Source organism: Anas acuta, chromosome 4 (assembly GCF_963932015.1).
Source record: "Anas acuta chromosome 4, bAnaAcu1.1, whole genome shotgun sequence".
Taxonomy (NCBI): Eukaryota; Metazoa; Chordata; class Aves; order Anseriformes; family Anatidae; genus Anas; species Anas acuta.
Genome location: NC_088982.1, coordinates 73629931 through 73654864, shown reverse-complemented (window position 1 = coordinate 73654864; position 24934 = coordinate 73629931). Strand labels below are relative to the sequence as shown.

Sequence of the window (24934 nt, the reverse complement as noted above, 5' to 3'; positions counted from 1 at the left end):
AACTCATGCTCAATTTAATTGTCACTACTGTCTGGGTTAACCTGCGCAACTTCATTTCAAAGAGAATCTACTGTAATGCACATCGATGGTAGAACAAATTCTGATCTCACTTATACTGGTGCAAATCAGAGTAATTTCATTGCAATCAGCGGGCAATTGTGTCCTGTGCCAATTTTACTTCATGGTAGTTCTACATATTCCAATGAATTTATTCTGATTTTACACTCTAGGAGAAATAAAGGAGGTCTGAGAAGAACATCTGGGTTTCTATTTATGTATAGGAGATAAGAATTTGCCTTGTCTAACAAGCGGATGTAAATAGATGTATCAATGTATGTGTGTATATATATATATATAAATATACACACATATGTGTACATACAATATATCTATATTTATATACACATAGAAATGCGTACTCTTGGGAACAGGACAGAAAATATATATATATTTGTACATACACTTCTCTAATTAGAATACTCACACAGGTTACCATATAAATAGTAAATGTCACATGTTCTGTTATACTGGTGGTATCCAACATGTATCTAATTGATTATTTAGTTCTTGATACAAAAAAAAAAAAAAGTCTTAAAATTTACAGTAGATTCCTTTTTTTTTCTCCCAATCCAGGTTGCTTTGCTACAGACATCAAGCACATAACCAGGAAGATCTCATGCCAAAACAAAAACGAAGGCCACAGTACTTTAAGAAAAAGATACAGACATACCACCAAAACAAAACCACATACCACAAGAGTTGAAAAATGGTCCACTACAGGTTAGGTATACAAAATTTCAAATCATAGAAAGGGACAATATCATGGGCATAATGACACAAAAAAATCATATTGCAGAAGGAGGAGAAGAATGGGGAGGTCAGCATCCATCAATTTGTTTCAAGTCTCTCCTACCCAAGGAATTTGGTCCCAGGAGGCCCCAGCTGAAGGATTCGGCTGACCAAGCTTTCTCCCTCATTAAGTGGGGGAGGAGCCGTAGGCAGATGAAGTTTACTGAGTACATCCAAAGCAGCAGTGAAAGAAAGAACATAAATAAACTTTATGTATTTTTTTGCCAGAATGCCAGTGCCACTGTCTGGTCCACAGAGTGGAATTAGGCTGTACACTGAATAAGGTTCCACCCTAGCGATGACAATTTGGTGATCAAAATCAACAAAGTGAGTTTCATTAATGTAGGATCTCTCCTTGCTCTAGGAAGACGATGGGAATTTTGGCAGTGAACTCAATGGGAACAGGACTTGTAACTCAGAATGCATCTCTGCAATCAGCACAGTCATTTTCTGATTTCACTGCCAGTACAACACCTAGGAAAATGCTCACAGGAAGGGTATACCTCCTCTGAGCTCTGAGAAAGAATATCACTGATATATCCTAGTCTTTCAGATGAGACGTGCTCATTAGATAGAAAAACCATTGATAAGAAAGTAGAAGAGATACTCAAGGCCATATTCCGTGTGGGAAGACTGAATGTGACAGCACAATATTTCTGTTTTGAAATTCTTCTTCATTTCTTTTGACTTCTTTCTACCTCTCTTAAAAACTGACCAAGGAGCAAAATGAGTAAGTGATACAAAGCATCTGATTAGCCAGCTGGCTTGCTGGTATTTGTGATATTAAGAGGTATCCTATCTGTCAAAAGGAATGGTTGGCTTGCTCTTCACATCACTTTGGCAGTGCTTCAGCACTGCTCTTGTTTTCTTAACAGCCTAGAGCAGCAGTGAGGGAGCCAAACCATGCCTTGGATACGTTCTCCATTCAAGCCATATATAAAAGCAGTGTGCAGTTAAAAACCACTAACCAACTTTTTTCAACTCCCTGAACTCAATACTTCAGAAAAAGCACTAACAGTGACAGTGACTCCGTGACTGCCTGCTATGATAGCATTTTCAAGCAACCGATTTGTTCTGAAATTAAACCATTGCAGTTTACAGGGTCACTTTTTTCAATTTCTGAGTGAAGGTATTTACAGTCATAGAAGGGGTTCCTTCAGTCATCTACTTTTGGATGCCACAGTTGACAGGGAGAACAGTTGGTAAAAATAATTTAAAAAAAGGGGATAACTGCTGCTCTCAGCTGAAAACTGCTAAAACAAGGTCAGCAGCAGACACAAATCTGATCTTTCTAAGGGTTTTGCAGCATAGGACAAAACAAATGGCCCCAAATTCTCGGGTTGTCCTATTGCTTATATCATCAATTAACTCAGCAATAACCCAGAAAAATCAAAAGCACTGTGCTTTCCTTAGTCCGAATTACTGATAACACAACACAAGCGTCTCAAATAAGCAGCTGTAACTTGTGTTGACTATGTAGCAGGCTTTACCTTTGGGCTTTAGATCAGTGCTGTGCTATTCACACCTTATATGCAGACTATTCAAATATAGTATGAATGGCCTTTTCTGGCTGCAAAGGGATTTTCTCACTATAATATCACAACACTGAGTAATAATGACATCCAAGGAAGCACATGAACCTTAGTGCTAGTGGTTAAAGATATCAGTTTTCAAAGGAAAAGGCATAAAAGCTTTATGAATTGCTAACTAACAAATGATTTGGATTTCACACAGCCAGTCTGTTATTTTGTTACAAGCATCTTTTTCTGTTCAAATCTCCCAAAAGGAACCATTTCAGTGCAACTTGCAAACAGATGGGAACATACCAAATGCTTTCCTTTAGGCCCCATGGCACCCCTTACCCAAGGAACTGAGCACCGGACGGTCCCACTTCAATCAGGCGGCTGGCCAGACCTTCACCTTCCACCATGGGAGGCATGGTGGCCAGGCGGTGGCGTTTCACCAGCCGGCAGGTCACGCGTGTTGGAGCAGTGCATTTCCGTGGAGGAATAATAATTCGGAGTCCATTATGTCTGCAACCTCGCATGGCACCCCCGCGAGCATCCACCATGAAACTAACTAGGAAGCTGGAAAATCAGGGGGAAAAAATTAGCTGGAGAAGCAGACTGACGTTCCTTTGGTTATGGTTCACGGATGTAACAAACTACAAATAGACATACAGCTCTTTCTCATGACGTATGATTAGAAAAAGCCTTTCTCCCATGTGAAGCATTACAGAATCACAGGATCTACTAGGTTGGAAGAGACCTCCAAGGTTACCGAGTCCAACCTCTGACCTAACACTAGCAAGTCGATCATTTATTAATTAAACTGACAGCTGCCATCTAAGAGTTCGTCACAGAACTAGTTTTACTTTACAGTGCTGCTGTTGGTAGAAAGACCAGCAGTCACTCATAGATGTGTGTTTGTGTGCACACCATATACATATGGGACAAAGTTACCTGCAAGTATCTCTACTCTACCTGTGAGCATCTGTAATGTTCAGTTGGCACTCTTCAAATATTTTACAAAACTAATATATCTTAAAATGATTTGCAGCTCAATGCTATAAAGCCAATTCTGATTGAAGGGGTGTTTTTTTTTTGTTTGTTTTTTAGGTTATCTATGTAATTTTCTAGTTATTTGATAAACTTTTTTTTTTAAAAAAAAAAGCTCATTAAAAAAACAGATTTCATTCTTGAGCATGTGGACACAGCTCTTACTGAATCACTGAAGCTATCACCATTTTATGTCAAAAATCTCCAGCTTTAATATTAATCTCTCAAAGAACTCTTCCCTTTATAATAAGACTGTTGAAAGAATTATTTTAATGCAGGAAGAAAAAAAAAACTACAAAAAAGTGACTGTTTCACACTAAGGTTAGAGACTTCACTTTTTTCCTTACCCTTTGCAACAGATTATGAAAAAAAATTGGTTAGGAAATTACAAATGGATTAGGAGAAAATAGTGGTGGGTGAGTAGAACCAATAGAAATCCTTGATTTATTAAAGAAATCTTTCATGCCATTAAAGAAAGATTTTTTTTCTGGTTTTATTTCTTTACAAGACAAGCTGATAACCCAACATGTCATCATAGTTTGAAGACAAATTTTGGATTTGGGTGAGCTGACAATAGCTAGTCATTATATAGGAGGTTTACTTATGGATTTTTGTCTTTCTGTGTTATTTTGCACAGCAGTGCAATGTCCCAGTGGAAAACTCACAGATGCAGAAAGCCAGCTACAGGGAACTCTCCTAGCACAAGGTAAATTATTTTGTATATATCTTATTTATATCTTTTTCTTTAAAAGGGAGAAAAACATTTCACAGAATTTCTTATAGGCTGAACTTTTTATAGTTCCCTATGTAGCCAACAGGTAGCTTTGGAAAGATATGCTCCAAAGATTAGGGATATTCTTGGGAAAGGTACAGAACTATTTCAATTTTTTTTACTGGTTTATGACTTAGGATCATGCCTGATGTGGGATGGGAATGTCAGGTTGCTGGAAGTGAAAATAAGTGCAGATGAGACAGAACGGTATCGGGCCTACTTCTAGCCACTAAAATAGAATCATCACAGGGGGAGTCGCAGAAATGCTACTGAAGGACCTGCAATAGAGAAAAGCCCTTATAACGTGAGTTACAAATACAGGTATTTTTCCACTGTCCCCTTGACCGTTCTGTGCAACAAACATTGCGTCCGCTCAGTACCCACACAGCTACAAGTAATTCCACATGCTGTAAAACACAACACTCAACACACCGTGCAAGTCAGAGAAATGGATGAGGGAGCCACAAGCGCCAGTCAGAAGCACACCATGCACCAGGGATGCCAGTCTTTCTCACACATGCAGTCTCCTACTCTACTGCCATTCATATACCTCTAGGCTTTGTTTAGTGTAAAAGTCTGGGTAGTACAACCATTATCTCATTCCTTAGAGGTTGGTGTTTCTGTGGTTTTAACAGGGGGGAAAAGAAAGAAAATGAAAACATTTTACAGCTTTGATTCTCCGGGGATGAATTTAGAAAAAATGGGAGCTTCCTTCACAAAATACATACTATACATTTTAAAGCACAGAGGAAAAGAAGAGCTTTAAGAGATACTAAATGCTCAATTGTTGCAATAATGCTCCTTTAACTGTATGGAGTAGTGTTATCAAAGTGTTTCTGAATTACGTCTCAGAGAATTGGCCCAAGCCTCTGTTCTGATGCGTGCTTTAGAGGCAGTTAGTAACAGCGAGTTCTCGAAGAAGAGTTTCACATTTTGGTGCAAACACTGTGAGCAACACAACGACTACCCCCATAATTACCACAAGCTGCTGAGTGCACTTACTGAATAAAATTAGCAATTGCATTGTTCGTTGTGTAAGCTGTCACGAATACAATGTTTATGATTCATTTATTTGTCATTGTTGACGTAATACTCAAGATTGCATACTTCAACAGGATCATCTTTTCCTGCCCATCACTGAAAACACTAGTGCTAGTTCATCTGTCTGTCCTATATCCGCCTTAGCGTATCTCCCCGTGTGTCTCAGCAGTGCCAAGAACACCGTCAACTGCTAGAAGAATACATACACACAAAAGGTAAGGGTCAAATCCAAAAATCTCTCCTCTGATCACAATACTGGGTGCTGTTGCTTTTAATATGGTGCTTTTTCTCTGTACGGTAATTCCTTTCAGACCAAGTTAAAGATGAGCAGATTGCCTTCTCAGAAAGCACACATTACACAGGTCAGATAATCACCCCTGTTGTGTATAAGCCACCGTGAAAGCAGAATCAGGAGTAACCTCTGATTTTGACCACCTGTAAGAACCTGTATCTCACCTGACACGCAGCAACACTGTGTCCCCACACCTGCAATTTGCAGAGCCTAATACAGACCAACTAAAATTTTAACATGGCATTTCTCTCTCTAAACTTAAAGAGTTTACCTCTTAATTATGATAGCAGTGTGTGTTCAGGCGTTAATTAAAATTGTTACTTTCTTTCATTTTAAGTTTACTGAAGGTGTCTGGCAGCCAAACCATGTCAGGGCAAGGTCTGTCAGTCAGCTACCACTGACACCAACCAGTGCTCCAAAGAGTCCAACAAGCAAAGATTAGTATCACTGAGAGGTGGACACAACAATAGGACATCACCATTCACTGTAGAAACAGCTGTTTCTATCATAAAGATCTAATTTATTAACTAAGTAACAAGATAAAATCTGGAAAACAAGGAGTGTTCATTGCATACACCAAAAACTAAACCTGTTCCCTCTCCCTGAAACAGCCTCCCAGGTGACATGAGAGATTTCTGAAGGGTTCTGACTTCTGGCTAAGTGTGAAATGCAAATTCAGGCAAACACAGCCTAGTACGAGGGTAGCAGAGAAAGAATAGTGCCAGTCATCATACTAAATACGGAGGAGCTGGTTCTCAAAAAGAAGCTACACACTACTGAGAAATTTAAGGAGAACTAATTTTGGAGAACTAGGAAGGGCGAGCATTAACAAAAAGAAAGAAACCAAAGGGGAAAAAGTTCCCAGCTCTGAGCATGAGAGTCTGTAAGGACAGTACATAGGATGCAGGATTTCGAGAGCTGATATGGAGTGTGGAAATATGTTAATTTTCACCATACCATCCTAATTATTTCCCAATCTTTTGCCACATTTGTTTTCTCATCCACTTATTTAATCTAATTACTTTTATCCATTTCTTTAAATCAGCACAATTCATATTGGTTTGGGTATTTATATGGAAGAGTCGATAAAATAATTTATAACAAAGTATTTTCTGAAACACAGCAGCCTCCTTTATTGCTTTTTTTGCTATAAAACAGAGCTACAAGACGGTGACATTACTCTTCCAGGACTAGAAAATCTTTGATTTTCTGAAGGACTGTGTATAGCACTATGTAAATAATTCATACAAAACTAAGGGATATTATAAAACTTGCTTTCTGAAACATGCCCTTAGGAAAGTGAAAAAATTGTTTGACTAATATAAAGGAAATTTAAAATTCAGATTAATTATTTGATACGTACTGCTTGTACGTGAATAGCCCTAACATATATAGCATCTAATAGCTACAGACTGGGGAAGCATCCCTCTTTAGCACTAACTTTGGATTATTTTGGCAACCCACTGCAAGAAATTAAATTTTAACTTAAGTGATGATTCAAAATCAAAGGAAATTAAAGGTTAAGGTGTCAAAGACAAAACTTGTGTGGAGGGGTGACAAGGGCAACGATGAGACAAGCTTTGTCAGTACTAGGAGCCAGGGCAGCCTTTGAGTAAGTTTCCTTTTCTGACAGTTTTAAAGGTTGAGTTAGAAATGCTGCACGACACAAACACATGACATTGACATTTATAGTCTTGCAAACTGGACTGATACTGAGCTTTCCTGAGACTTAGCAAGGCAGCAGTGAAATTACAAGGGGTTTTTATAGCAAAATCAATTAAACTGATTAGTTTATGGGAAAAGATCAGGATTTAAAAAACAACAACAAAAGCAATTATTTTCCAGAAATAAATTACAGACTGCAGGCGACTCTAAACATGCTTCTGTTAAACACATGGTCAGCAGTTAGACAAAGCATCATCTGTTCTCTAATTTAGCCATACCTACACATAAATCATGGAGGCCATGTCATTCTCTTTAATTTTAGAGCAATTGTAAGCTCACCATATGAAAGGTTATTATATCAATCACCATCAGCTACAGCATCCTTCTGGTTAAGGACACAAAAAAGTTCCCTACATCTTTCAGGCTGATTCCCTGCCTTCTACAGAGAGCAGAGCAAACACCAATGGGTTTTCTCATGGCTCCACTTGAACAAAACACAAACTATGCATTGAATTCATCCACCTTCCACGGAGAAAAAAAATTATTTCCAATAAATTTTTGGATTTCAAATGTGATCCTGTGTTATTCCCTTTGCTGTTTTTATTCATATGGAATTAACATAGTCTTATCCTATATCTATGCTCATTTAAAAGGTAATAGCAGGATTAACAAACAAAAAAAGGATGTGTCAGCACTGGGGGGCGAAAGGAGAGAGTTGCTGTGTGATCTGTAAAGAACTGCTGTTATGTAAATAGCTTTGCAGAAGAGTCACGCTTCCAGGTAGCTGTGAACGCAAGCAGTTGGCACTCAAACGCACTTCTCATTCTGCAGAATCATTTGGAGAGCCATGCAAACCTAGCAACGGGAAGTGCCTTTCTAGAACAGGCAATAGCTCTTCTAACGCACCGATCAGAATAGGCAAAATCAATACACCGTTTCCGTGGTTAGTTCAGATGTGATTACCCTTTTAAACTAGCTAGGCAGGCACACATGCTGTCATCAGGTAGCAAGGAATGATCAAAAAGCTGCAACTGGAGCACATCCATTGTGGACACATCTGAGAACATTTATGTGTTATCTTAATTTTATAAAAGCAACTGGGAAACAAGGAGATAGCAGCATTCAGTGTAAGTCGCAGTGTGAAGAAGCAGAAACAATCAGGGTGCTTCAGCCATTGCAAAGTGTGCAGCTGGAGAAGGAAACCGATAGCACATCGGAAATGAAGAAAAAAGGCCTCGATCCAGCTCCCACTGAAGTCAACAGCAAGTCATTCAGCTACCTCAGGGTGCTTTTGATCAGGCTGCAACTATGCCATACATAAACAGGGCAAAACACATTCGAGGAGGACAAAAAACATGATCCTACACAAGAATCCACTAGAAATAATAACTGATGGCAGCACTCTCTTCACTGCATTAGTCAGCTACACAGAGATTGAGTAGCATCCCCTAAAAATATGCTTTTGTAGTTTGGGTTTTTACTTAGCCGCTTAATAATTTTACACAGCTGAGTATTTTAGAAATTTTACGCTTTTCTGTGGTTATGTTAAAGGAAATGAAGAAGTATCGTGCCAACAAACACCTAGTGTGCTAAGTGAAGACATTTTCCTTTGGGAAGGTCCCACTTCAGGTGCTCTGTGCAGGATGCAACGTGCCAGTGATAGAAACAAGGTCACACACAACATGTCCTTGGTATGAAAAATTAAATATAGGGGGTCAACTTTCATTTTTTCAATACAGTGCTGTTGCTATTTCCAACAGGGTAGTACTATTTCGAAAATATGGTCTAGGGAGTGAGTCTGCAATACTGTCTATAGCGACAGGTGAGAGAAAAGGCCTCCTGTAAAATGGCAGTTGAAACTAGACCTATTAACAGTGGTTTGTGTTGCATTTTTTATTGTTTTTTTTTTCCTTCCTTTTTAGTAACATTAAACCACGTTACTGATCGAGAAAAAATAATGTTAAGTAAATCAAGGGTTAAAACAAGCTAGGAATGTATAGGAGGTTTGTTAAGATTGTTTGCAGTGGACCTGTAACGAGGAGAAATAGGTCCATGCTAACTGTTATTGCTAGTCAGTCAGAGTAGATTTTTTTTTTTCTCTTGGCCAGTGTGCACTATCAAAACACTAAAGCATCCTGAAGTGAGGTAAGAGAGGAGGATAAATATGGGGTGAGAAGTGCAATATATTAAAGAAAGAAATTATGCAGAAGTTCACCTGCTGTTGTCATGATCAAGACATGGAGAAGAGCATCTGCAATAGAATAGATGATTTAACATCAAGAAAGAAAAGAAATGGAAAAAAAAAAAAGAATGAGTTAAATGAAATACTGAAAAATAAAATAGATCTCTAAATTAAACATATGAACGTATACATATATATAGGTATTCATTACATGCAGGAAGGTAGAAGTGGGTATGGAAAATAAGCCTACACATTGTTACCACTACTACAGCAGTAAAGCTAAAGCGATAGCTTTCTCTACATACATTCTCAAACTGCAAGTCAGATACATAAAATGTACAACTTGATTCTAAACCTTTCAGAAACAAACCACAGGTTGCTTAGTGTAGCTATCCATACATAAATGTGGACAATGATGGCTCAAAAGGATGTATCAAAGGTCATTCCAGTCTATTTCTGATAACTCGAGAAATCATTATTTTCTTCCAATTTCCTATCAATATGTTCAGTCCTCCACTTTCTTCCATTTCAACATGTTTCTTGTCCTCCTTTTGTTCTGTACTGCAGAATGACAGGTTTTAAACTTTCAGTTTGAGCTGTTTAGGCTCTCAGTAATGTGTCATGGCCAGTTAGTTTTCTGGTGTTGCTTGTTATCTGTATTTTCATTGCCTTTTTCTTCCATTGACATCAACAGAGATTTACTATTAATGAACCCAAACTGCAATTTTACCTTATTATGGCTTCCCAAATAAGGCTAGAACACAATTTGAAATCATTTAGACTTTCAGATTTTAGAAATGACTATCAGCTGGTAGCTGCCAGGTCCTGTTTCCATAACTATTTCTAGGAAATGAACGTCACATTGGGGAAAACAATATTATGGATTCAAAATACAACACTTGAAATACATTTTGTTTACCTTGTTAGCAAGGATCCAGTCTCCTTTTTTGCAGACAGACAGCTAAGAATGATAATTCACATTATTTGTCACAGTTCAGCTGCCAACTCCCTTGTCCTTCTCCCTTTTTCCTTGATGGAAGCAAAAACTTCCAGAAAGGAAAATTCATGAACAGCCCAACTGTTTGTCAGATGCAAATACTGATGAACTTGGAACATCTATTAGTCAGATATGTTAATCTCTTCTTCATCAAATTAAATAAATGCAAACAGTATTTTTCATTAAATAGGAGTTTTACAGCAAGTTAGCTGGAGAAACAGTAGAGCTGCTATGTTTCTTGCTCTGGACACAAAAGTAAGCTGAGCATCAACTCAAAGCTCCTTGCTCTCAGTGCCATGTTTCTGCCAGTATGACAAATCTGCCTTTCTTCTTATCGACCATACCCTTAGATATTTCTCAGGAAAATACTTAGAATATAATCTATGGAACTAAATCGAGAGAGTTTGTTCACCATATCGCCAGAACCCAGGTATGAGAATGGCATAATTTTGCACATAATTTATCCTTTAAAATCTTACAGTCAGCCTTATCTTTACCATTCACACTTAACCACCACGTGTGATACAGACCTAGGAATATCATACTGGCAAGCAAGCCCTAAATGCTGCAAGTGGAAAGAAATCATTCCGTTCAGTGCTTGTTTTGCCTTCCAACTTAATGAAAAGACTGTGTTCTTCCACAGTAGGGTATGAGACTAAAGCTGTGAAACATACTTACATCGATGTAGGCGTTAGTTCTGTCTCTCCTAACGCTTCAGCAGGAAATCATACATAATATCCCCTAATATTACCAGCAGTGATAAAACTCTACCTTAGTGGGTATTTAGCATCCAAACTTCCTGGTTTATCGACGGATCCTGACTTTTGCTGAATACGTAAGATCAGTTAATTTTATTAGCAGAAGCGAATCTGATTTGCTGAAAGGAAGTTTAAATGTAGGAATTTGTATTGCATATGGAACTAATCAAAAATAGGTAATTGTGTAAAAATGACCAGGAGCTGTTTATGTTGAGACTGTGGGCACCAAGAGTGTTACATTTAATGAGACAATTATTTTCTTGATTTTGAAATGGCTGCCGAAGTCTCTGACCAAAGATTTTGTCTTTTATGCCATACTGATGAAATTATTAACCTATTGAAACAACAGCTACATTTAAATTTTAAATGAATGGTTGAAACATTTTCCCTTTCTGAAATGTCACACCTAGGAGAAGTTTTGGTTAATTATGGAAAGGTTGAAATACGTTCCTGTGAGATACCGCACCCAGAGAACAGTTCTCCATACATTTAGCCTTTTGACTGGGGATGTCACACCATGATCCACAGAAACACTTCCCTACAATAAGAACTCTACAACGTGGTGTTTGCCACTGAAGTAGTGCAGGGAGAGAAGAGTGTCGATTTTTTCTCAGACTGCACAGAATACAAAATGAAGATCATCTGTGCCAAATAAATTGCTGTCCAATACTTTGCTGATGTATTACTTCATGAAAAATTCAATACATTTCCAATGTCTTCAGCAAAAACAAGGTTTTTGCTTAAAGCTACTAACAATGTTTATATAGCATTTCTTCTCAAGCACTAGGAGTCTTCTTTTATGGCAGATAAAAAGAAGATAAGAAGATAAAAATAGATTTAGGCAATATATTTTCCTAAAAAAGAGACGTAAACAAGATGCACCCCAACAGTTTATAACTCAGCCAAATCTAAGCAAGATAAAAATGAAGTGTACAGTCTTTTCCAAAGGCTAATTGTTATTATAGATTTCTTTATAACAATATTTAGCAGCAGGTTAGTTAGAATATATAAAAAGCACATAATTTGTGTTGTGCTAAATGTTACTATTTAATACAAGGCTCTACAGAGAGTTGCTTTTCTTAAATAAATCAACTATTTTTATCCTACTGATAGCATCCTGGTCAACCAAAAAAAATCTAAACCACTAATATTATTTTTTTGAATTAGAAATAAATGCTGCTCTTCTAAAAGTATTTAGTTCATACTCTGCAATAACCAGAAAGACCTACCTCTGTGTAAGTGAAAAGTCATACATCCTTTGGAAAAAGTCTGTAGACTATTTAGGGTTAGAATAAACCACCAAAACAATTTTAAAGCTTCTGTCTTGACACAGATATTAACATATATATCCTGTACAAGTCAAGCATGTTCATTTCATTTGTTAGTTTTTGAGCTCAAGAAAAGCAAATTCAAACAATACTGTCCACAGCTAAAAATCCTGCTACCACCTAACTTCTCATATAAGCCACAAACGAGTCAAATCGCAATGGCAGTTATGACCATACTGTTCCTCTTTCTGACCAGGACTGCCTGTCATTCCACATGGGACACCGGTGTTATTTTTGAAAGACACAGACTGTCAGATTGCTGCAAACTCATTTGAGATTAACAAAAAATCTTTCATTTAGCAATGTGCAGCCATTCTGCAAACAACACAGCTCCACAGAAATGAAATGCTTTTGTATGACGTTGATTACTAATTCGTCCGCACGTGCCTCGTCAAACCTGATGGCAGGACACAAGTGTAGAACTCAGTGTAAAGTTTAAAATTACTTCAAACGCAGTAAGCAAGAGCGCTCAATTGCATGCACAGATTTTGAGGCCAACCATGATAAGCTTTATTAGTAAGAATTTGGCTGGGCCTGCATTTCGTCCGGTCTTACTCCATTCCAATAACTTTGCCTGAATGTAAACACTTACAGAAAGTCAAGTGTGAGAATATATGAACATTATGGCCAAATGTGTGTAAAGCACCTCATGTTTGGGTTGCTTGTCTATTACAGGCTTCATGTAATTTAAAATCCTTGTATTTTTTCTTTATCAGTAATTCTGACAAACACTAGAGTCGGTGCTTGCACAATCCACTAGCACAGGAATTAACTTGCCCTCTGAACCCATGAGGCCCTTGGCTTCAATTATTACTAACTTTAAAAATGACTTTTTTCCATAAAATTTATACAGATGCAAGTGTGTATGCATCTTATTATCTTCTGTCTCTTGAACCTGACTGAAAGCTAACTGGCATCAGTTCACTGACTTTCAGTGGATAGTCTTGGTGCTTAGATTTACTTGATTATCAGGATGTAACTGACTGTAGTAATTTATTGACAGCTCTAGCAGAAAATGAATTTATAATATATCTCCTAGTTAAGAATTAGTTGAAGCTGCTGCTACTGCTGGTATTCTCTTTCTCCCTCTTTTTTTTTTTCTTTTTTTGATAAAATAAAAGAGATAATGCTAATTGATACACTCACCCTGAGTGAATAGGGCTGGAAGAAAGAGCCACATTGTCCAAGTTTTCAGGACCCCAGCTTAAGCGATATGAATTCTTCTCAACTTCTTTGGCCAACGTTGTTACCTTTGTAAGCAAAAAAAGCCCTGCTTTATACTACAATAAAACCAATTAATCAACCAAACAAGAAGATGCATTTTGCATAGTACTGCCTAAAGTGTTTACACTCTTCAAAAAGAAAACAAGTGAATGATAATAGCATAAGCATATTAGAGACATTACTTACTGTAACATTTTACACTTGCCCAAAGTAATCATATCTGTTAGTGCTCGTACTGAAATGAATGATGTGATTTATCAAAGCGGCATTTCCGAATCATTATTTTTTTTTTAACTTACAGACATGCCTCACAATATTATCTTTGAGGACAATGCCCTCCAGTTTGTTAGATCGCCTGAATATTTGACCCAATGGCTATTAGTATCATTCAAAAACAAGTTAAAATGGAGAACGTTATAAAGATAGATCCCGTACTACATTCACTCAGCATAGCCATTTATCTTGGAATAGTTTCATATTGCATATAGTACAATCTGCCATTAAATATCAACTGAAATTAAAGAGATCTGTATTACACTAGACAAGCAGCATGCACTACACGGCATCATTACTACAATCCAAACAGCAATCTTTTTATGTTTCCGTATTTGTCCAACTGGTGAGTGAAGTAAAGAGACCGCTTACCTGCTGGCTGGGGATTACAACCGTGTCATCGATCATGGCACTGTCCCTCAGGTAGGAGGCATGGCTCAGCGTGTGAGACCTGTCTGAACTGAAGGACCGCAGGCTGGTAGGTTGGTAGGATGCCATAGCAATGGATCAGCAGTACAGATGATGTTGGAAAGGTGTGATGAGAGAACGAGTGGGAGAATGAAAAAAAGCGTGCTATTAGCAATATCATGCAGCTTCCAGGGGGAGTATGTAATAGTCACGGGGGGAAAAACAGCTTTACAAATCCGGTATGCCACCTTTCTGACCAAGGGCCATGAAGTCTTTTGGCTGACTTTTGTTTGCCCCAAACACAGAACCTGGAGATGAGTCTAGGTGACAGTTTATATTCACAAATGGCTTTCTGGCATGATCATTTCCTTATTGCAAGGAGCATGAGTTCCTTTTCAGTAAGGCTCTTTGGAGGAGTTTTCTCACCTGCTTCATAATGCAAACAAATTACTACAGAAAACAGAATGCTAACACCCGAAGAAAAGCTGAAATGACAATTGCCTACTCTCTCCCATTAAAACTGTAAATGCGTAAGGCTTGATGCTGTCCCCTGGAAGATACACACAGCAAGGTGAATTGTGGCCAGCCACAAGCTCCCGTGCGACACAAGGTTCTTCCTCTGTATGCCAACAGCATCTCTCGAGCAGCAGTCCGAATGTCAGCACTGTTTTCTCTGTGAGTACACGCAGCTCTACAGAGCATTGGTTGCTGTAGCAATGAGGGATGCAAGGCAATAAATAAGCTGCTTCCAAGCACAGGCTCAGAATTTAACTGCAGCATCCAGGAGCAAAAAGCCAAAAAGACAAGACACCACAGAAGGACATATTGAGGTAAATGGGGTTCCTGCTACCAAATCTCACGAGTTTTGTCCTTTATAAGTATTTACTAGCAGCAGTACTACAATAGTGACCTTTAAAAACAGATGAGCCACCTTCAGATGTTGTACATGCTCTCTGTGATGTTGTTCTGTACCCTGAGGAAGGCAGCACATGGAACTGAAGGAAGCAGTTTTATTCTCATGGCTTACGCACCCATGAGTAGTACTCATAATGACTAACACGCGGGATCAGAACAGTAGGCCATTTATCTAGACATGCAGATTTTTTAAGGATAATTAATTTTTCAGTAGTTGGCAATAAAAATATCACGATTATGTTGTGGACATGAGATTCAAGTACTTTAAATGCAGATCTTGATGGAAATCAGATTTTAGTATCTGATTCAGACCAATCAGCCCTTTTAAACAATAGCTAAATTCACTTAATTTTTGATCCATTTTTAAAAGCAAATTATAACCTTATTAATAGAAATATATTACAATGAAGAATGATCAATGCCATTGTTATGCCTATTTAGCATAACAGATGGATTGCACAAAACTGAAAGCAAAGGTAAGGATTACACAAGTATCAATGTTAGAAAAGTCTTGAGAAAAGAAAAAAAAAAACACAACCAAGTAATCTCACATGTCATGAAATGTCTTTCACCCAGACATGTAAGGCTGATATTGATATTATTGGGATCGCTCACTTCTGGAATAAAACTCTGATTCCATTAAAACAAACAACAAAACTTATTTTGATTTCAAGTAGTTCACCCTGTTTTCATATAATGATTTCAGAAAAAAATTATGACAGGAACTCTTGACAGAAGGGTACTCTGGTTAAACATTTCAGGGTGAACTAAGTAGGCAGAGTACATGTAGTTTACTCATAACAACAGTACTTTGGTGAACTTTTGTTCTTTGGGTGGAAAGCGAGCTCCAGTAGCAGACCCCATTTGCCATCATTACACTTCATCGCTTTTAATACTCAACACTTTCAGCACTGCTTTGCTGTGCCATGCAATGCTTGCAAGAAGTTCACCATCCAGGTTGTAGGTTCTGCCATTCAGCTAATGCCATGTCCTGGACAGGGACTAAATGACCAGAAGTATGTCCTAGATTTGGCTGTTTTACTGATGTTGTCAGTATTCTCCTGCAGGTACCTGGCATTACTGCCACCACCACGGCCAGTACATGTCCAGTACGTGGCACATCTGTGTGCGCTCCAGTACACACCCAATGCACTCACAGGATGGACTTCAACAGACAAGGTGTGCACAAGCACGACTAAGGTCTGTACCAAATTACTTTATTTTTTTACTACACTTTATTTCAAAACTAAGCAGCAAAATCTAGCCAAGTTTCTAATCTGGTTGACTAGAGGACCACATTGTACGCATCCACTTTCCAGCCGAGTCAGAGATCTAGCAACCTCTAGCCCAGGTGAGTGTATCTGTCACTGTGGGAAGCATAAGGTGTTTCACAAACTTGGGAAAAGAGCTGATATCACTGAAAACTGTATAAATTGGCCTTGAAAACATTTCACTATTCAGACTGAAAGCCTTCCTCTCAGCAGTCATGAGCCAGAGAGGTGGAAGGAACACAAAAATACCGCTGATCCAACGTGGCCTGAATCAGTTCTGTTTCTCCATATTCAGGAGAATCCACCTCATGTAGTCAATTCTATTGTTTTTTTTTATTCTACCCCTGTTTCTCCACATAAAAATGAGAGCAGCTGACTTTCCCAGCAGCACGATGACAGGAGGACAGCTACCAGTTGCGATCAATCTTGCGTAGCTTCAGAGAAGTTTCTCTGGACAGTGGCTACGTCACACTGTGACCGACCTTCCTAGGCAGACAGTACTGTGGTACCTTTATTTACCTCTGCATACAAACTCATTTAAGACTACAACCACCTCCAACAACGTGTTTCATTTGGTTCTTAAGGTCAACATTCCAGCCCCACAGCAGGCCTCCAAAATGGATGAAGAGAGACAAGTGCCATGAAAGGATATAGAGACGACGTTTTCATGCTATGTAATACCTACCTGGGCATGGTGCTATGAAAGCATATGAAAAAGAATGAAGGGGAGAGAGAAATAAAATAAATAGGGAAGATGGTTACAACAGAAAAAAATATGTATGTTTTCAAATCAAATTGTTTAATGCATAAAATTATGTGAGTATAGACTGCTAACATTATTTTGCTTTGCTGAATTTCTTGAAAAACCAACATCGGTGTGATGCAATGAAAATCACAAGCAAAACCAAACTAATGCAAGCAGTCTGAAAATTCTTACAACCAGTAACCTGACGGTGACAGAAAATGACACATGGAGTTAGAAAATGTCCTTTTTTTCATTCTTTCTGCCTTTATCATTTTGCTTCATTTCAATATAACCATGTCTGATAAATAATGTGAAATCACTTTCATAAAACACAAAATAGGACACATCAATTATATGGCTGTGAAAATCTACTGAAATCCATTGACAGTGTTTAAAAGTTAAATTATTCTAAGCGAGAGCAAAAACTGACTTAACACTTGCCAGCACAATCACTTCCATACAACATCTTAAAAAAAAAAAAAATGTTACCATTGAAAAAGCGTAATAAAAGGGTTTGATTTTTAAGCACTCTGATGCAGTTCATAAACATCTTCTGAGACTCAAAAGCAACACAGTCACTTTGTTTTCAGTGGATTCACTGGAGCTGTCTAAAAACCAACAAAGACTCCAAGTTTATAAGACCTCAGTGATGAGAGATTTACACATGCTGTGAAGCAAACTAAACTGTTTCCTGACATCTTTTGTTCCAGGAGCAATTCACAGCCTACTGAAGTAAACAGAACGGATCCAACTGATTCCACTGAGCTTCAGAAATGCTGCCAGAATAACAATCAAGACTGGAAAACGAAGTTTTCAAATATTTTCACACTACAAATACTTTCTGTTGCCAAGATCCCAAGGTTTTTGTTGTTGTTTTTTGTTTGATTGTTTGTTTTTAATGAATCTCAGTTCCCCATGAACTACTCCAAAAAGTCAGCTCACCTACTGCTAAAAGACCCTGTCCACCCACCCATTCCCTCACTCATGGCAGGAGATCAGGATGATTCGTGAGCCCTTTCCATACACAGCTAGACTCTTCTTCCTTTGCCTGACCACAAGGGCAATAAAGCAAGCCATGCTTTTTCAAGAATTAGAAACAAATTCTTCTCTAGATTCTGAGTACAGTATTAGTGCCAGATGTATTCGTTTCTGGACTGGTTAGGAGATATTCCTCCTGACCACACCTTCTCCTACGAAGTGGCGACTGGCACACTGACCTATCTAATGAAGAAATCTTGACAAGTGCATCCCATGTCTCCCTTGATTTAGAGACACTTGAGAAAGGAATTTCAAACACTTACAACAAAATCTGTGTAGAACTGCCATAAGAAAACACGTGTCCAGGCAAATACCTGTCAGATCGCCCTCCTTCCAAGCTGTACCTCAGGTAGTTCATACCATCCAAGAACTGGCTGCTTGGTAAAGAGTCATCTCCGAGTTCTTTGAGGTCTTCTGGCCTAAGGTACTCTCCTCCATCTCCTGTCATTGTATCATCACCTTTAAATCAAACACAGAAGGGACAGAGATAAGCACACACACGTTTGATTTCATTTGCACATGGGGATCAACAACTGAATGGCACAGTTACAGGAAGGCATTTCCCACTCAGGAAACACTGCAATCCACAAGCAATTAATGTATTTAATAAAGCTAGCACATCAAGCAGGATTAAAGGAAATTAAAATAAATAAGGGTGAATAAACAATTGTATTTAATCTACTTTTTGCTGTTGCACGTAGGGCAAATTTCTTTGCTATTCTGTAAAGCATGGTCTGTCCACCACTTCATCTTTTTTAGGTCTCTAGTCACAGGTATGTTGTATCACAACTGGGAAGCTTAAGATTAAATATTGCCGTATATTTGACTGCATGCTACATGTTTTCACCTGAAAAAGTGTTTTCTCTAGACTTATGCCTGGCAGTTGCAAATCCTAATTCAAACTCTCCATTGTCCAAATACCTCTTCATATGAGGACATCTCACCCAAGTTCCAACATCATTCTGTGATATGCAAAAGATTATTATTTCTAAAACATGGCCATATCCAGAATCTGGAAATAAATTCACATATGTAGATGATACTGATTGTTAATCCAAAATCACAATGACTCAAAGCCTAAATGATAATTGGTTATTTGATCCAGTAACCTTTTTGCACATATAACTTGAAATTTCAGGCCCAAAATGATTTTCCCAAGGAAATTCTGTCTATATGAAGTCATCGTTTGCTTTTGCTGGCAGACAAACAAAACAGCTTCAATTGCCAAGCAGCATGTAGGTGTTTCTTTTCATTCCTGTTTGCAAGACAGTTTCTCTCCACAGTTTATTCAAGGAGACGTTAAGTATTCCAGCCACTTTTGCACTGGTTAGGGTGAGCCTGCCAGCAGCCTGGTGTGGCCCACAGAAGCACACAACAGGACCCCAGGCTGGCCATCAGTGTGTTCAGTTCTTCTCATTTTCTCAGCTGCACTGGCAAGTGTGAAGAACCTGAAGCTCCTGTTCAGTTACGTGAAGAAGACTGCAGCTTTCATACAGGAGTAATAATCAGCAGCTACACATCCCAGCTGCAGGAATTCACCCTGATATGCTCAGAAACACAAAGGATTGCAAGGGTTAGACAAGTGGTTTCTGCATTGTTACAAACAGAATTCATTGGGCATCAGGACAGTTGCCTCCTGTGTGATCTAAAGAGCTAACAAAGCAAGGCTGCCAAAAACAATTAATGCTACTGCTGCTATTTCTAGTAGAGCACCCTTCTCTTTTCCCTGCAAAATCTTAGCACAACAAAGTACATGAGTGGTGCTCACTCCTAAAGGAAGAAAACTTGGTATTTGTTTTCATAAAACAAATCAAGTTAGTTTGTCTAGCTTGATGTTTCAGCTAATAAATAAATCATTTATATTTTTTTCAACAAAAAACATGTCCGTTTTGGGATTTTAAAGATTTTTTTTTATGTGTGTACACAAGTATTATATATAAAAGTGAGCCCTAAAGCTTTTCAGTTTAAAAACAACAGCTCTTGAAAATTCCATCTGCCCACATTAAGAGGGAGAAACTGGGCACAGTTTCACAGAAAACAATGAAATGCATTTAATCATGGCATGTTTCCTGCCTTCTGACAGATGATGCCTCCTGTTTCCTGGGAATGTCAAATTATAAAGCAGAGGGCTTAGTGAAAACTTGGAAGATATTAAAGGCAATGATGTTAATCAAACAATAAAAGGAATATCAAGTTATATTGTGAATAACTAGATACTGGTAATCACGCCGGACATTCCAGCTATAACAGAAACAAAGGCGAAATCTTCACCACTTCCATCACACCCACATCCTTTAAAAAATCAAATCTCTGCTCTTATTTCAACTTTGGCTTCTCATCTAAGAGTTGTCAATAACGGGTCTAAGTAACACTCGCAGTTTTGTATGATGTGAACATCTGTAGGAGTATACATGAATCACACAATGGCTCGGTTGGAAGGGACCTTAGAGACCATCCAGTTCTAACCCCAGCCGTGGGCAGGGACACCTCCCACCAGCCCAGGTTGCCCAGGGCCTCATCCAGCCTGGCCTCGAACACCTCCAGGGATGGGGCATCCACAGCTTCTCTGGGCAGCCTGTGCCAGGGCCTCACCACTCTCTGAGCGAGGAATTTCCTCCTAAGCTCTGACATAAATCTCCCTTCTTTTAGTTTAAAACCATTCCCCCTTGTCCTGTCATTATCTGACCAAGCGAAATTTGCTCTCCATCTTTTTTATAAGCCCCCTTAAGTACTGAAAAGCCACAATAAGGTCTCCGTGGAGCCTTCTCTTCTTCAGGTTAAACATCGCCAGCTCTCTCAGCCTTTGTTCATGATGCCTTCAGAACATTTATCTGTTGGTAATGCAGCTTGCTTGCTAGTGTACTAGTCCTGAGTGAGGCAACCAGAAGTTAATATCACTCCCCACAAAGCCCTGTGCCCTTCCTTCTTCACTGAATGAAACCAAAACTCCTAAAAAAAACCTGCATGGCCTAGTACGTGAAAAAAAAAATGTTTAAGTATAAATACAAATAATTGTGCAGACCCATAACTCTTCGTACAACCGTGCTTACCCGAGAGTCTTAATGTCAGGTCTGCAGGGCAATTGCACATATACAACGGGAATTATTTTAAGTCTGTGTAAGGAGCACTCATTCATCCTGCCAGTAACACTGCGTTGTCATTAAAATATCTCAGTGTTGTCATTAAAATATCTCACACAGCTCTACTTCTGAATCTCAGCCAACTCATTGTGCTGGAATTTGTACAAAAACATACACAGATTTGTTATCTGCTGAGAAGAAATTACATATTCAGCTGACCATGAGCTTCTTTATACAGCACATTTTACTGGATGGCAGTTTTGTAGCGGTACAAGAAATGGCCCCTTTGAATCATGCTGGAAATGCTTCATTCACATTCCCCACCAAGGTAATGGCAGTCCTGTTTTCTCCACTTACTAAGCAGTTCATGACACACATAGCCCTTTACATTGATCTTACCAGATTTCCAGTGCAAAATTTTCCAATTTCCATTTTCATCCCTGCCACTGCTCATCTCTCAAATATCTCTTAAAGATTTTGTCCAAATCTGACTTTCTGAACAATGTCGTCTCCTTTAGGGAGTTATGAACAGAAGGAAAATACGCAGACAGAAATACCGATCAGCTGGACTCTTCTAAAAGAAACACTGGGGATTTACTGGAAAGGACGCTCCAACAACAGAAGTCAAACAAAAAATCTCCAACCCTAGGAATCTATATTTAGTATTAAACGAAAAATGGCAAATATTTGAGTTCCTGCACTTGCTGCTGCTATTATTTTTATTTTGCAGAGTGCCAATAGTTCCCAATACAACGGGCAGCTTTGCCATAACACACAAAGTGTCACGGTCCCACTGCACTCTCACCAGTGATCCAGTTAGTCCATTAATCTGCTTCCAGTGGTCAAACTAATGCCTTGCAACAAAATGCAAGCACCCCACGCTCCCAAAATCATACGTTTTGTACAGTTAGTACACTTTGAAGCACTGGATCCAAGGTGAGTAAAGACAGGGAAAGAAGAGAAGAAAACAGGCTGTAGAGGTGGAAAAAAGAGACAGTAAATCTGAGAATCAGAACCTGAAAATTCAGTAAGCTTTAGGACTTAGACACTATGCTTAAGGCGGGGAAGGCCCATTAAAGAAACCAGTAATGGGCAAGTGAGAACTACATTAAATGGTTGCTCTGTTGGTCTTAAATCTTTGTCTTAACCAAGCCAACCAAGGGCATAACTACTTTAAGCAGCGAAGCACAGCTCAGAGGTTCTTGTGCTGGTGAATCCATGTGTACCGGAGTACTGAGCTGTGCAAACACAGCGGCTCAGAAGCACGACAGCCACAGCGACTGAGGCAGCTTGATGGAGCCTCACGCCACCATGAAACACGAGGAGCTATCAGCACAGCTAGGCAGGCAGGACACAAAAAGCACACCCAGCATGAACGAGAACCTTCCCTTCACCAGCCCTTTCAAAATACAGCTGCCTGGAGGTTTTTCTCCTCGCCTAGATTAGGGAGCTGAGTAAATACCATTGCCAGTCACTGTAAGAGCTACACAGAGCTGTTTTCAGAGATTGCATTAAACAGACTCAAACAGCCAGCTCACAAAAATCCACAACTAATCAAATTTTTGCTCAAGTCAGCAATGTTGTATGATGACTCTCACCCATCTTTTGTTTTTCCATTTATGCTGGTCACATATTATTTCTTTACAAATTATTTCTTTACAATTATTATTTTACAATAATAATAATAATAATAATAATAATAATAATAATAATAATAATATCCTCCTTACTGTCACAGGGAACTGTGCAAATGCTAGATCAGATAAGCAGCTTTAAATTTTATACCACCACGCTCTGGATACACACCTAGAGCATCAACTCTTTTGGGGAAGCAGTGACTGGGGCTGTTCCCTCAGTGCTCTCCTGCTATTTAAGGCAATTTCTGCAGGAGAATTCCTTTGGATCTGTTTCTAACAAAACATACAGAAAATGTAGGAAAAGGTTAAAAAACGAAAGAAGGAGGGCTGTGATAGAAACTGCCAGAAATTGCCTTTAAGAGATGTTTATAAAGCCAGACACAGCCGTGTGAGATTGCCAAAATTACTGTTTTCTCTGCTACATGCAGATAAGTCTACAGCTCCCCGCATACGTGCTGCTTCTTAGAAGTCACAGATGGAGAAGGGACAGCTATGGTAAGAGTGATTTTTTACTGCAATATGTAAGCCCTGATGTAAGCATCTCAACAGAAATGCATAACACAGCTTCTCTGACACTTCTCTCGGCCACCTCCAGTTCCCTGAAGTCGCTCCTCTATTTAATGGCTCCCCCACAGGAGGAGTTTCCCTGAAATGCAAGAGGTAACAGCTGTGCTATTTATAAAGCTGCTAAGTTGGATCTAGGTAACAAAGAAGAAAAGCACTACCTTTCTAGAACTGGAGCAGGACAAGCTATTCCTGCCTCTCTAAGCCACAGAAACCTTGGAAGGTCACACATATTAACTGGCATGCTGACAAGTCCGGGGTGTGGTGGGGCTGCCATGGGATGTACGGGCAGCCTGGGACTTGAATGAGTGCCTTGCATGGCTTCAAGAGGAGCAATAAAGCAGATCCCTCAGAGATTTCTGGGCAGGAAATGTCATTAAAAGAACACATTGGGGAAGGTGCTGGAGAACTGATTCAGCTTTTTGTTCCCCCCCAGAATGGTGCTTTATTCCCATGGAAGAAGAGAATTCACTTTAAATCAGGTAAGTGTTATCTACGAAATAAGAAATTTCCTCTCAATATGAAACACTTACATGGGGCACTAAGCAAGGAAAGTTTGCTCTAGCTGTACGGACATCTGTGACTCAGAACAAACCTTCACCAAGATTCTGCACTTGTTCATGCGAAAACGATGGGGAAATGGTCTTTTCCTTCTTACCAAGGATACAAATTACTTACTAATTTTGCCTTTACGAAATTCGCATGGCAAGTACCTCTCTTTCATGTAGCACTTTTTATAAGATTTATAAAATGTTATATACGGACACACAAGTCACAGCCACGTTGTTCCCGAGGGAACAACTGCCCGAAATACCTGCTGTGCAAGGAGTGGGTAACATTCCTCTGATTGGGACAATCTTCAGCTAATTAAGGTTAATGCAAATGCAAAAGCATACTTTTTTTTAACCATCCAGGAGTAGGAATGACATCCAGTAGCTTTGAAGACATCTTCCGATCAGATGGGTATGACTAGTCAAAAATACATTTCCCCTTTTTAACATGTGATTTGATTTGCTTGAATGAACAATCTGTTGTAGCTCCCCATGTAACTTTGATCTCTGCAGGAAATAATGCAAGGCTCAACACTGCTCATAAAGTAACCATTTAGGACAGAATGTATAAGTAAATACAGTAGTGTCTCCTGGTCATGCGCATGCATTATTCCTTCTGTGCACAAACAAACGTGTTTGTACTTTTGATCATGCCTACGGATTTCACTGACATCATTTATTATTGCTAATCTGGTCAATTCTATTTTTTGTCAACAACACTGAAGCAAATGAAGAACATCAGTTTCTCTAAAACTTGCCAAAATTTTTGCAGCCTACCCACAATCT

At 38.9% G+C, this 24934-nt stretch overlaps 1 protein-coding gene across 50 annotated transcripts in view; it reads right to left on the bottom strand.

The window, feature by feature from the left end:
• Window positions 1–24934, bottom strand: part of ANK2 (ankyrin 2) — a 356900-nt gene that overhangs the window by 42964 nt on the left and 289002 nt on the right. For 19 of the 50 annotated variants that reach the window (XM_068682024.1, XM_068682027.1, XM_068682022.1 and 16 more), the window contains 7 exons: window positions 18631–18775; window positions 14312–14414; window positions 13589–13692; window positions 10279–10320; window positions 9393–9428; window positions 2712–2936; window positions 914–1012 (listed from right to left, as the gene is read on the bottom strand). In XM_068682024.1, the coding sequence (XP_068538125.1) occupies window positions 914–1012; window positions 2712–2936; window positions 9393–9428; window positions 10279–10320; window positions 13589–13692; window positions 14312–14414; window positions 18631–18775 (754 nt within the window). The remainder of the gene's footprint in view (window positions 1–913; window positions 1013–2711; window positions 2937–9392; window positions 9429–10278; window positions 10321–13588; window positions 13693–14311; window positions 14415–18630; window positions 18776–24934) is intronic. The other 31 variants (XM_068682038.1, XM_068682036.1, XM_068682039.1 and 28 more) reach the window with 6 other exon arrangements.